The sequence below is a fragment of the Myotis yumanensis genome, unplaced genomic scaffold, assembly GCF_028538775.1.
Source record: "Myotis yumanensis isolate MYYU_CA2020_CCGP unplaced genomic scaffold, mMyoYum1.0.hap1 SCAF_10, whole genome shotgun sequence".
In the NCBI taxonomy this organism is placed as follows: domain Eukaryota; kingdom Metazoa; phylum Chordata; class Mammalia; order Chiroptera; family Vespertilionidae; genus Myotis; species Myotis yumanensis.
Genome location: NW_027223761.1, coordinates 71,669,351 through 71,684,091, shown reverse-complemented (window position 1 = coordinate 71,684,091; position 14,741 = coordinate 71,669,351). Strand labels below are relative to the sequence as shown.

At 39.1% G+C, this 14,741-nt stretch overlaps 1 protein-coding gene across 4 annotated transcripts in view; it reads left to right on the top strand.

Moving 5' to 3' along the window:
• Positions 1-14,741, top strand: part of ATM (ATM serine/threonine kinase) — a 126,761-nt gene that overhangs the window by 73,542 nt on the left and 38,478 nt on the right. For all 4 annotated transcript variants that reach the window (XR_011472865.1, XM_070425974.1, XM_070425973.1 and 1 more), the window contains 4 exons: positions 482-658; positions 3,988-4,165; positions 8,596-8,683; positions 11,826-11,981. Coding sequence is in view for 3 of the 4 variants with exons in the window: in XM_070425974.1 (XP_070282075.1) it covers positions 482-658; positions 3,988-4,165; positions 8,596-8,683; positions 11,826-11,981 (599 nt within the window). In the remaining variant the exon portion in view is untranslated. The remainder of the gene's footprint in view (positions 1-481; positions 659-3,987; positions 4,166-8,595; positions 8,684-11,825; positions 11,982-14,741) is intronic.

The following is a 14,741-nucleotide window of genomic DNA, read 5'->3' as shown; positions in this document are numbered from 1 at the left end:
TTTGTGATTCATATAATATACTACTATGAACTTACTACTGTCTAGACCAGTAATTCTTTAAAAAATATGTATTTTTGTATTGATTTCAGAGAAGAGACGGGGAGAGAGAGAGATAGAAACATCAACGATGAGAGAGAATCATTGATTGGCTGCCTCCTGCACGCCCCCTGCTGGGGATTGACCCTGCAACCCAGGAATATGCCCTTGAGTGGAATCGAACCCGGGACCCTTCAGTCCGCAGGGCAATGCTCTATCCACTGGGCCAACCCAGCTAGGGCTAGACCAGTAATTCTTTTCCATACCAGTCTAACTCTCATATAAACATAAATGTATTTTAAATTTAAAAAGTAACCCTGGCCTCCAGATTTAGTTTTAACTATATTTAGTTTTACTTGGAAACAGGTTTGTGTATATTTAGATATTTGTTTTCCAGTGTATTTCTGATTACCTTATTTTTATTTTCTGATCATTTTCTTTCTAGTTTTTAGAGGTACCCAGACTTGACAGAGAAAGCCCTTTAGAGGGTTTGGATGATACAAGCCTGTGGATTCCTCAAAATGAAAATCATGATGTTTGGATAAAGTCACTGACTTGTGCGTTTTTGGATAGTGGAAGCATAAAAAGTGAAATTCTTCAGTTACTAAAGCCACTGTGTGAGGTAAAAAGATTACTTGGTCTGACTTCATTCCTTTCTAACTTTGCTTTGTTTCATTTCCTTTTTTTCTCTTAATAGCTTTCTTTGCTTGTCTCGTTCCACTTGGCTTGTGTGTACATGCTTGTTGCCTATAATAAATATCTCAAAAAAGAGGCCTGTGGAACAGCACATCCTCCTCAGGCAACATCACCCACACTCAGCTGCTGCAAGCCATCAAACAGGATTGTCTTTATTTAACCACAACTTTATGCAGTAGTTTTCAGCCATGAGATATACGTTTTGGATGAGTTCTAAGGGGTGCCTCAAGTACTTTGTTACTAATGGTAGTTAAGATCCTGGTGACTGTAAATATTTATATTAACCAAAAGTCTGCTTTTTTTGTTTGTTTGTTTACTCCTAATAAGGTCATTGTCATTTACTTTTCTCTGAGGTGCTTTCTCGAATGAGAAAAAGGGAGCAGGTAGCAGTAAGCACTACTTTTTGATTTTTGAAGGTACTCTACAATTTATTTCAATAGAGAGTACAGGTATGAACCAAGTCAAACAAAAGTTTGTTATATGCTTTTATCAAAACAGCACTATGATGGTGCTCTAGGACTTTTAACAGCTATCTAGTTTATAATTCTGCCAAGCATGATGCAACAGAAATGTGAAATAAGCTGTGACTAGGTCAAACATCCACCAATCACAAATAACTGGTAGAGAAGTGAATATTTTGGTAAAAGCAGTTTAAAAAGCAGTCCTTGTTTCTTACAGTTAATAAATTATCACTCCATCTGCAGTACTGCACTGCACTCACACCAGGTCAGCAGAGTGAGAACCTGTGCCCACACACACAGCTCACTTCTCATCAGTGAACCTAAGATTTTTATAAAATTCTAACTTTGGCCAGAAGATAAAATGCTCCAAATACACAGTTATGTATACTTCAATTCCTGGTTCCTTAAATTCTGTTTCCAAAACTGGCATCTTGACTTTAGTTTAACAAGGAAATTGTTCATCTGCAATTTGTCTTATGTGTTTGGCATGTGATGAATATAAGAAGATGGTATCTTTGCAAAAATAAGGTTGAGCACTGTTTTAATATACCAGACATATTAAAGCACTTTTCTACACTCTGGAGTATACCAAAAATAAGTACCCAAATTTTATACCCAGAAATTGAGGTTTATTAAAAAAAATAAATAAACATTTTAACATCGCTGTTGTAGCTCTTCACTGAGTATAGAAAATGTGCAAAAATCAGATTTTCAACTTTTCTCATAAACATTGATCTCCATTTTTCCTTACATCAAATTAGAGAACTTGCTGTTATTAGTAACACTTTTCAACTGTGAAATTTTACTTACAGTAGTGCCATAATTTCATTTGTAAGCAATATTCTGTTTCATTATATGCAAACTAGAGCCTGGTGCACGAAATTCATGCATGGTGGGGGTTGTCCCTCAACCCAGCCTGCACTCTCTCCAATCTGGGACATCCCTCTCACAATCCGGGACTGCTGGCTCCTAACTGCTCACCTGCCTGCCTGCCTGCCTGATTGCCCCTAACCACTCCCCTGCCGGCCTGATTGATGCCTAACTGCTCTCCTGCTGGCCTGATCGCCCACAACTGCCCTCCCCTGCCACAACCCACCTCCTCCATGTGAGGCGGTGGAGACACCGGGACCAGCTTCCTCCACGCTGCGCAGAGCCGTGGGACCCCCCCCCCCCACCCCGAGGCCTCACCGCGCAGAGCAGCCACTGGGCCCCACCTCTGCTGTGCACACGGCCATCTTGTGGCAACTTCATGCAAGGACATGACGCCACCTAGGCTTTTATTATATAGGACTAGAGGCCCAGTGCACAAAAATTTGTGCACTCGGGGGGGGGGGGGGGTCCCTCAGCCCGGCCTGTGCCCTCTCACAGTCTGGGACCCCTCGGGAGATAACGACCTGCTGGCTTAGGCCTGCTCCCGGGTGGCAAAGGGCAGGCCCAATCCCTAGGTGCAGCCCCTGGTCGGGCTCACAGCAGGGCTGATTGGGGAGTTGGGGCGCTGCCCCCTGTCATGCACAGAGCAGGGCGGATTGGGAGGTTGTGATGCCACCCTCAGTCACGCTCAGGGTAGGGCTGATTGGGGGGTTGGGGCACCGCCCCCTATCACACTCAAGGCAGGGTCAATGGGGAGGTTGCGGCACCACCCCCTGTGATGCACAGAGCAGGGCCGATCAGGGGGTGGGGCGCTGCCCCCTGTCACTCACAGAGCAGGGCCAATCAGGGGGTTGGGATGCCACACCCTGTCACACTCAGGGCAGGGCCGATGGGGAGGTTATGGCTCTACCCCGTCACAGACAGAGCAGGGCCCGTGGGGGTGGGGGGTTGTGGCTCCGCCCCCTGTCACACACAGAGCCGCAGGGCGATCAGGGGGTTTGGGCGCTGCACCCTGTCATCCTGATCCGGTGCCAGGAGACCTCTCGGCTCCGCTGATCCCGGTGCTGGGAGGCATATTACCCTTTTACTATATAGGATAGAGGCCTGGGGGCTGGCTGGTTTGCCCTGAAGGGTGTCCTGGATCAGGGTGGGGGTCCCCACTGGGGTGCCTGGCCAGCCTGGATGAGGGGATGATGGCTGTTTGCAGCTGGTCACACACCCTTCAGGGTGGGGGTCCCCACTGGGGTGCCTGGCCAGTCTGGGTGAGGGGCTGAGGGCTGCTTTCAGGCTGGCGGTTTTGACCGAAGCTCCCAACCGCTCCTTTTTTTCTTTTTTTTTTTTCTTCTGGTCCAGCTTTAGCTCTGGCTCTAGCTCTGAGGCTTCCGCTGCTGGTTTGTTTGCCGTTCTATAATCGAAACAATGTATAACTTCAGCTCTGAGATCCCAGCCGGCTATATTTGTTACAAAGTTTCAAACTGCCAGCTCAGAGGCCTGCAAGGCAGGCGGGGAACATTGGAGTCCGCAGTCACGGGAGCAAGCAAGCCTCATGTTCGCTTCCAGCTGCCTGGCTGCCGGCCACCATCTTGGCTGACAGTTAATTTGCATAAGGATATGCTGATTAACCAATGGGAAGGGTAGCGGTCGTACGCTAATTACCATTTTTCTCTTTTATTAGTGTAGATGGTCTAGGCTGGAAATGAATAATTAACATTGTAACTAATCATATATGTTTTATATAGATATTCTAGGTTAGTTTGAATTTTTTTCTTAAAAAACACTATCTGGTACACATGCTTTCTAGCAGTACATTGAGGTTATGACATATTCGTCTGTCATTTAAAGCTTACATGCCAGTAACATGGAAAGAAATTGTAATATATTGTTTTTACTTAACCTATTGACTGGATATGTTTGGGTATTCTAGGTGAAAGCTGACTTTTGTCAGACCGTGCTTCCATACCTGATTCATGATATTTTACTTCAAGATGCAAATGAATCATGGAGAAATCTGCTTTCTATGCACATTCAGGGATTTTTCACTAACTGTTTCAGATACTCCTCACAAACGAACCGATCCATGACCCCTGCAAGTTTGGATTCAGGTATTCTGTTAAAACTCTCACATTTACACTGTTAAGGTCTTGGTTCTAGAGAAAGACAGGTTGGTTTGAATCTCATCAAGACGCTTTGTAGGTATAATTCCGTAACCTCTAAACATCTATTTCTTCATCTATAGAATAGAGGTAACAATTGTAACAAGTTTTCAATGAGATAATGTATGTAAAGCACCTATGATAACACTTGATGGATAGTATTCCCTCATTAAATTTTGGCTATTAATTAATTACAGAGAATTCAGTATGTGTCAAGCACTGTGCTTGGCACTGGGAGTATAGATGTGAACAAGACACACCCTATATTCCAGCATTGGATAAAGCAGACAAATGTGCAGCCAGATATTATAGGGACTGTGTTGGACATGTGATGGAATTTTCATATTAAAGCTCTAATTCAGTGGTTCTCAACCTTGGCTGCACATTAGAATCACCTGGGAATCTTTGTTTTTATTATTATTTTGTTTTATTGCTTAAAGTATTACAAAGAGTATTACATATGTCTCCTTCCCCCGCCCCCCTTTGACATTCCCCCAGCCTCCCCTATCCCCCCAGTGTCTTATGTCCATTGGTTATGCTTATATGCATGCATACAAGTCCTTTGGTTGATCTCTTACCCCCCCACTCCCGCCCCTCAACCCTCCCCAGCCTTCCCGCTGTAGTTTGACAGTCTGTTCGATGCTGCTCTGCCTCTGTATCTATTTTTTTTCATCAGTTTATAATGGTCTTTATTATCCATAAATGAGTGAGATCATGTGGTATTTTTCTTTCATTGACTGGCTTATTTTACTTAGCATAATGCTGTCCAGTTCCATCCATGCTGTACCTGGGAATCTTTTTAAAATCCTGATTTCTGGGCCTCATCCTCCGGAAATTCTGTTTCTTTGTTACTAATGTTGTGGCCCCACCCCATAACAAAGAAACAGAATTTCCGGAGGATGAGGCCCAGAAATCAGGATTTTAAAAAGATTCCCAGGTGATTCTAATGTGCAGCCAGGTTGAGAACCACAGCTCTAATTGAACCATTTTTTTAAAAGCAGCCTTTTTTAATTACAAAATCATCTTTATTGTGGAAAGTATAGAAAAAGAACATAAGTTTAAAAGATTACCCATAATGCTATAATCGAGGATAATAACAGTTAACATTTGGTATGTATTCTTCCAGCTTTTTAAAACAAAAATTGGTTTTTATAACCTACATTTCCTTCCGTGCTCTGTAAGTGCTTCTCATACTAAGAGCTCATAGCAGGAGAAATTCCATCATGAATTGGATCCACATTATATATATATGTACATATATAGGTACATATATATATATATATATGTGTGTGTGTGTGTGTGTGTGTGTGTGTGTGGGTGTGTGTGTGTGTGGAGAGAGAGAGAGAGAAAGAGAGATGCATGCAAGTTGAGCGCTCATTATCGGTCAGTTTTTCAAACTTAAATTTCAAAAAAAGAAAAAGAATTGCATAGATCTATAATGTTAACTTATTATCTTTAATATAGTGTATTAATGTATGGTATATGCAACATAAAACTAGGTACAAAGTCACTTATTGTACTTTAAGACCAATACAATTATAAGAAAAGTATTAATATAATGTGATATTTGCTACAACTAAATTGCTCTTCCCCACCTTGACTAGTGACTTTGGCATGGTCATGATTACTCAGTCCTCTCAGTTGTTTCTTTTACTTTTACTACCACAACTTTGACATGACCGTGATGGCATTTAGACTTCACTTTGCTCTGCTTACGTTTTATGTGTGTGCTTTTCTATTGGCTAACAGCAATTACATACCTATTTGAAACAATATAATTATAAACATAAGTATGGATGCCCATTCTGTGGTCCTGCTGGATTATAAGTTGGTCATGTAAATGATCGAGGATATGCTTATATTGTTTTTAGGCTGTTGTAATGAAAGTCTTAAAATTCTCATGGACATTTCACAAACTGTTTAGACTATGTCTCCTTTTCTTAATTTGGGAAATGTAGGTATAAGTAACTCACAGTTACCAGTAAGCATTTAAACTTTAAATATTATGTAATTTAAAGCAGTATTAAAAACAATTTTATTTTATACCAAGTTTAATATAACCACTGCCTTTGATAACCTGACAATTTATTATCATGAACATGGCCAAGCCTTTTTTTTCATGTTTATCATTTGTGCATACATATTTATGCTATAAGCATTCAAAGGCAAAATCAGCCAGTCTTATGTCTTTGTAGAGTGCCAATATTTTCATTGCCTTAACTGAACATTTAAACTTGACACATAAAATTCTATTACTGAAAAGGAAAGTAAATATGGATTTCTGTCCAATTAAATGGCTTATCTTTTCTGATATCACTGCCTTCACTTGAATGTCCCATGTGCATCTCATACATAACTGTCTGAAGATAAACTCCTTCATTCTCGTCCCAGCCTACGTCTTTTACTGCGCACCTCTTCAGTGATGGCAGGCATGCACTTGCCCAAGCCAGAAATCTCTCACATGTCTCATCTGACTACGAAATCCTGCCAATTCTGTTATAAATAACTTTAGTCCATCTATTTCTCTGTCCCAGTGTCCTTACTGCTTTACATCTCTGTGGTTCAGCCATATTGAAAATATTTTCCTAAATTCTCTAAGTTCTTTCTTGTTCCAGCCATTTCAGGTAGTATCTCTACTGCCTGGACCACTATCCCTTTCCTCGTCTGCTGGACCCTTACTCTTCTTTCAGATCTCACTTTTAAAAATATATGTATTTTTATTGATTTCAGAGAGGAAAGGAGAGGGAGAGAGAGAGAAACATCAGTGATGAGAAAGAATCATTGATCAGCTGCCTCCTCCACGCCCCCACTGGGGATCGAGCCCACAACCCGTGCATGTTCCCTTGACCGGAATCAAACCCAGTCCCCAGGTTTACACTCTGTCCACTGAGTCAAACTGGCTGGGGCCCAGACCTCACTTTTGCTGTGAAACTTTTCCTTTCTATACTCTTCTACAGTATTCTAAACTTTTCCTATCATACGTAGTATTTAGTGTATTAAGAATCTCTGCCCTGGCCAGTGTTTCTCAGAGCATTGGCTTGTGCACCAAAGGGTCTCTGGTTCAATTCTCAGTCAAGGGCATATACCTCAGTTGCAGGTTTAATCTGGCCTGGTCCGGGCACGTGCAGGAGGCAGCCAATTGATGTCTCTCACATCAATGTTTCTCTCTCTTTCTCTCTCTCCCCTTCTCCCTCTCTCTTCTCCTGCCTCCTTCCCTTCCCTAGTGTAGTAGCCCTTCCACTCTCTGAAAGGCTATGGAAAAAATATTCTTAGTCCTGCTGGTGTGCTCAGTGTTGAGTGTCGACCTATGAACCAGGAGCTCATGGTTTGATTCCTGATGAGGGCACAAGCCCAGGTTGTGGCCTCAATCCCTAGTAGGGGGTGTGCAGGAGGCAGCCAATTGATGAGTCTCATCATTGATATTTCTCTCTCCCTCTCCCTTCCACTCTGAAATTATGTGTGCGTGTGTGTGTGTTGTTTTTTTTTTAAGAAAAGAAAAATATCCTCAGGTGAGGATTAACGACAACAACAAAAAGAATCTCTCAGGCTAATTAGTGGGTTCTAGGTGGTCAGACTTTGTCTTATTCATAGTTATATATTGTACCTAGTACATAAAAGATCCTAGATAAATATTTGTTGAATCAATGAATTAGTCTCCCTCAGAAATAAAATTACAATTAATTTCTCAGTTATATTAAGCACAATAGTTTCTTTTAAAAGAAAAAAGAAAGCCATTAAATTCCATTTATTAATTCATATTTATTAAGAAACAATTTTGTGCTAGGTTCTGCCCACAGAACCTTTAATAGTGTAAAGCAGTGGTTCCCAACGTGGGGCACAAGCCTCAGAGGGGGGCAATTTGATTTTTAAGGGGGGCAATTCGAGAATGAGTTATTAACAGTGAATTTTTTCTTATGATTCTAGGGGCTTCATATACAGTATATAAATATAATGTGACATATTTATGCATTTCAGTTTTCTATTAAACGTTTTGAAACTTTACTTGCTATTTTTTCATATCACTTCTTTTTTTTTTAAACAATTTTTTAGTGATTTCTTCCTCAGTACTTCAGGTGTCCTTTCGTTCTTTTACTTTTCTCTTTCGCGGATTCCATGTTCTTTGGAAGCTTCGTTAGACCAAGTTAATGGCCTTTTAGGCTTCCTCCACATGAATAGGAATTCACTTTTTGAATAATAAGAATTATATGTCACACAGCGGGAGGGGGACATCAGGATTTTAGAGATGCTTAGGTGGGGAGTCATGGCCAAAAACAGGGTGGGAACCACTGGTGTTGAGGGAGACAGATACACCACCCAAAACAAGAATGTGCTTAAGCAGTCCGCCTGGGACTGAGGAGATATTTTTGTTTGTTTGCCAGAGCCAGAGTACTTTTCCCGATGTTGCTTGGATAAAAGATCACAAAGAACAATGCTTGCTGTTGTGGACTACCTGAGGAGACAAAAGAGGTAAGTAATGAATATTGCTCCTTGAGTTTGGGGATTTGGAAGTGTAACTTGCTACTGTTGGCTGCATTTTAACATGATTATTTGAAGTGATGTGGTTGCAAGGAGCTGTATTTAATTTGTGTTATGCTTATATCTGTTGTATAATTCCTATTTGGGGTAGTACTTTGGTTACTAGTAAATCAGTGTCAGGAACTCTGAATTCTAGTCCTAACTGTCAGTGACAGTGTTATCTTTGCTAAATCATGCACCCTCTTGAGGCTTCAGTTTATTTCATCTACAAAGTGATGGGGAAGGAGTAAGTTATTTTCCAGGTTACTTTGGGTTGCATTACTTTTAACTTTTTACTTTTCTTTTTTATAACTCATAAAAGTAACTACAGTTATGTAAAAGTCTCCTTTATGTTCCTTTATTATAAGATATGTTTCTTTTGTCCATGGAAAAACAGTATCTACAGGTGTTTTGTCACAAAAAAAAGGATTTATTTTGTAAAAATGTAGGGTTGAAGGGTTGCAACTCAGTGCATGCAGACATGGCAAACCACTTGTACACCCTGCACAGGGTGCAAGATAGGAGGTATTTATAGAAGGGAAAAAGGAAGTTAAGGGAGGGGTAGTTGCCACCATTGAGCTTTATTGTAAGCATAAAGTTCTTCCTGTAGGGTTCTTGCTATGGCATAGAGTGCGAGAACTCCTCTCATAAGCTTTAGCTCCTCCCATAGACCCCTATACCCTCCCGCCATAATCTTTATCACTTTACTGTGTATTATGGTCCTCAAAATCAGTGGTTCTATACAGTAATATTCTGCAGTGGCTGTGTTTATTTTCTTGATTCTGATCAGTTGTTTTACAATATAATATCTTTTTGTTTTTAATTTTAATTTTTTTTTTATTTCAGAGAGACAGAGGAAGGGAGAAAGAGAGAGAGAAACATTGTTGTTGTTCCACCCATTCATTCATTGGTTGCCTCCTGTGTATGCCCTGACCGGGGATTGAACCCGCAACCTTCACACATTAGGACCACAGTCTAACCAATTGAGCTAACCAGCCAGGGCTACAATACCATATCTTTCTCCCTATTATTTCTCATGAGATTAACAGTGAATACAGGAATTGCTGGAGTGAGTCAGTCATCTGACTGATCTATACTGCTCCAGAGTTAACCTGAACTTTGAAGAAATAATGTAGTAGGCCTATAACTTAAGTAGGTAGGAATTGATGTCTCATGTGGTTATGGCAGTAGTTGATTAAGGATGGGAGGAAGATGTGGGAGAAAAGTGAAAAGTTATGTTTAACCTAAATGCATTATGTCTTAAAAATTAATTCCTCTGGCCCTGGCTGGTGTTGTTCAGTGGTTGGAACGTCAACACATGCACCAAAGGGTCTCTGGTTTCATTCCTGGTCAGGGTGCAGGCTTGATCCCTGACACACACACACACACACACGTTTTGGTTTTTTTTTTCTTCTCCCTCTTTCCCTCTCCCACTTTCCCCCTCCCTCCTTTCCATTCTTTCTAAAGCTCAATGGATGCGGATTAACAAAAAAATAAAATAAATTCCTCTGTGTTCTCCTCATACCGTTCTACTCCCTTTTTAGAAGAAGAAGTGTTGTGTTGGGCCTTTCAGTGTCTTTGTTTCTAGTGAGAAAGTTACTGATTCACCTGCCTGCTTTGTAACAGATTCTATTCTGAGAAAACCCTTACAAAGCTCTAACTATTGCGGAAGCATCTCTTTTCTCGGTAGTGGGAGGCAGTTTCACCTTCGAATCATTAATTCCAGGTTTATCATCGAAGTAAAATGGGGTTTACAGTCATAGGCCTCGGGAGAAGATAAAAATTCTTAATATTCAGTTTGAACTCTGAATAAGACTAAAGAAGATTCCTTTAGAGATTATGAATGAGACATAGACTAAAGGGTAAGGGACCTGATTTCAAGTCCAAGCCTGATACTCTGAAACTTTGTGAACTCTGAACTTCAAGTTCCTCAGAAGAGCTATCATTAAATGTTGACTGTATAATAGGCACTTTATTATTAGCCTTATAAGCATTATTTACTCACTGCAACTATTCTCGGAGATATATATTGTTCCTAGGTTTCACAAGTGAGGAAACTGAGGCTTAAGCAGTTAAGTTACTGGAGATGATAGTTTGTAGTAAGCGATCCAGCTGGATTGGAACCTAGCTGTATCCTACTCTAAATCCAGAGTTCTTAACCATGTCACATCTCTATAATGTTCGTTCAGAAAAAAGGTAATATCTATGATCCTGTCCAGTTCTGGCCCACTGTTACCACAGTGGAAGGTTTTTATTAAATAACTCAACCTAGACAAAAAAACTAAGGCGGAAATGAGCTGCAAACAGGAAGGACATGTAACTGTGACTTAGAAGAAATAAATTTTTTTATTAAATTGGCCATTTAAAAGATCTGTGTATGCGTTATTATTCTGTGTAGCTTATTCTTAGCTTATAGCCCAAATAGCCCTTGGTGGAGGGGAAGTATGAACCCCAAGTTTGTATAGGACGATAGACCACAGCTTTCATCAGATTTTCTAAGGTGTCTGATCCAAAAAGGTTGACACATAGGGCTCCTCAGCCATGTTATCTTAGTTGTTTATAGATACAGTCGGCCCTTCATACCCATGAGTGCACATCTACAAGTTCCACACCCACATATTCAACCAACTGCAGATCAAAAATACTCGAAAAAAGAAATTTTACCTCGTTGCTGACATGTCATATGTAGTAAGGCCATGATGGTTGCATCTGTACTGAACATGTACAGACTTTTTTTCTTTGTCATTATTCCATAAACAAAACTGTATTACAATGATTCATATAGCATTTACATTGTGTTAGATATTTTAGTGATCTAGACATGATTTAAAGTATACAGGAATGCAAATACTGTGCCATGTTATATTAGGTATGTGAGCATCTGTGAACTTTGGTATCTGCCTGGGGTCCTGGAACCAGCCCCCACAAATACCAAGGGATGACTACATATTGGGAAAATGTGGTTCTTGGTTATTTGAATGTGATATTCTTTTTAAACTAGTACTTGCTTCCATTGTATTTTCTATCCGTATACTTTTCTTTTAATATTGAAGTTAAAGAAATGGACATGACTTCATTTGGAATTTTTCTTTAGATCTTCCTCAGGAACAGTGTTTGATGATGCTTTCTGGCTGGAGTTGAATTATCTAGAAGTTGCCAAGGTAGCTCAGTCTTGTGCTGCTCACTTTACGGCATTACTCTATGCAGAAATCTACGCAGATAAGAAAAACACGGAAGATCAAGAGAAAAGGTAATGGAATTTACAAGTTTTGTTTTTCAAAATTAGTGTTGACTTTGTTTCAATGAAGTTTTATATTAAAGATTTATTTTGTTCTCACTTCCACATTTAAAAGATATTTTAGATAGAAGTTTTCTGTCTTTAAAAGAGAAATAATAATATTTTTAAAAAGAAATAAGGAATTCTGTTCTGGAATAAATAGAGATGTTTATTATTTAAGAATTGTAAAAAATTATACAAGGAGCTACTGGGAGACAGAGACCATACTTTCCCCCTATATTCCCATAGCAGCTGGCATTGGAAACTTAATATAAGTGAACAATAAATATTTTTCAAATGGCTGAATGATTCCCTGATTTCAGTTAAATTAAGTTTACTACTACTCCCTCAGCTTAATCAAGATCTATTTTACTTATTGACTGTGAAGTAATGTAACTGATTTTTTTTCTGTGACTACATCACTTTCATTGCTGTGTTTGTTACCTACCTGAATTTCTAATACTTTCATTTGCTTTTCCTCTAAGTTAGAACTCGCATAAGAATTTAATAAGTGTAGTCCTAGATAATAGTGAGAAACAAAACAGCCAAGAAAGTTCAAGAGTGAAAAATGTAGTTTATAATCCCACTTGTCCTCAAATTTTTATTCACTTGAAATAGCCTAATTTTTTTTTATAGTTTGCTTCACTTTTCCACCACAAAAATCACTTATATTAAAAAAGGGTCTAGAAGGGGTCAAAGGGGAAAAAAGGGGGACATCTGTAGTACTTTCAATAATAAAGATAAATTTTTTAAAAATTGAAATAGCAAATATGTTGATACATTTCTCATGCTTGCTACTTATAATTTCTACTTTTTAAAAATAAATCTTTATTGTTGAAATTATTACATATGTCCCCCCCACCCCGGCCCATTGCCCTCTCGAACCCCTCTTCCCCCCCCAAGCCCTCACCACCCTACCGTCTGTGTCCATGGGTTATACACATACGCACATGAGTTCATTGGTTGATCTCTCCAACCTCCCCTGCATACCCTCTGTGGCTTGACAGTCTGATCATGTCTCTATGTCTCTGGGTCTATTTTTGGTCATTAGTTTATGTTGTTCATTAGATTCCACATATGAATGAGATCATCTGATATGTATCTTTCTCTGACTGGCTTACTTCACTTAGCATAATGCTCTCTAGTTCCATCCATGTTGTTGCAAATGGTAAAAGTTCTTTCTTTTTTATAGCTGTGTAGTATTCCATTGTATAGATGTACCACAGCTTTTTAATCCATTAATTTCCATTTTGGATTGCCATTAAGCTGGAAGAAGTATGGTTTTTAGACTGTGAAAAAATCAGCAACCAGAATTCAGATCCTAGTCCAAACATAATTTAGTAGATTTGGACTGATTTTTTAACTCTCTGGTTTGGTATTTAATTTCTACTTTCAAGTTGAAAACTGGATAAAACTACAATATGTAGATTATGTGTATAATATGTAATGGATATGTTCGCAATCACTGTAGACTTCCTATTGAAGACAAGCATGTTGTCCTTTAAGTATGTATTGAGTAAGAAATTGATTATTGCCTATTCTTAAAATTTTAAAATTTTGAGTTAGGGCCTGCATACTTGGTAGCAGTAATTATAATCCAAATGTGCTTCAGTAGTTTGGGTCCATAGAATGAATGGTATTTCTTACTAACCTGGAGTGTATAATTGAGCTCTTCTCTGAGTATAAGTAAAAGCATCTTTAAATATATAGAATGTGGCAACTTTTTGAAAAATTAATTGTCTATCAAGCAAGAGTGCCTCGATTTTATTTTGGTTAACTTTAGGAAACTGTGCTTGACAGATAAATAGTGCTTGCTGTTTGCTTTCACAGTCTGATTTTGATTTTTTTTTTCCTGATGCCCGATGGGAGGGGGAGGGCAAACAGAGATAGGAGGTGTGTAAAATGTAGGGATTGCCAGTTTTGTTCAGTAGCTCAGGTAAACTGAGACTTTGTAAATTTAAAGTGATCAGGGAAAGCATAATTGTGAGCAAAAAACAAATCAACAGTTTACAAACACTGTCGGGTCCAAGAAGTGAATTGCTCTCTTAAACTTTCTATTTGTTATTTAATATCAAAATACCTCCATACTAACTATTCCAAAAATACATGAAGTTTTACTTACTTGTAACTTGCTCCTGAGAAAATACGAGATTTCAACGTTTAGTGTCCATATTTTTTTAGAAGTCAAAACGTTTTCAAACAGGACTTAGACAATAGGTGTTATTAGTTCACACCCTCAGTCATTTTAATGTTCCTGACAGAAGTCCTGAAACTCCGTGTGCCTGGATGAATGACAGCCGTAGACTAGAATCATACTCTCTAGTATCTTTCCTACTTTCCAGATTTCTTCTCTAAAAACTGACTTTTTTCTGTATGACTTGCCAATAAGGAAATATATGCAGTATCTATGTGTAAAGTTTATAAAGCAAAATAGAATGTTTTCGGCACCATTATATTAATCAGTGGTCTCTGCCCCATCCCTCTGTGCTTCCTCCAAGATGCAAATGTTATCTTCTGCCTTGTGTTTATCATTCACTTAGAATGATATTGTTATGTGAATATGAGCTCATAAATATATTGCAGTTTCCCTTATTTTTTTGCTTTATAAGAAATTATGTGTATTTTTCTACAGCTTGATTTTTCATTTAATATTTTTGTAAGATTTGTTTATGTTGTGTGTTCCTGTAGCTCATCAATTTGTCACTGCCATATAGTGTACCAGTGGGAGAATAT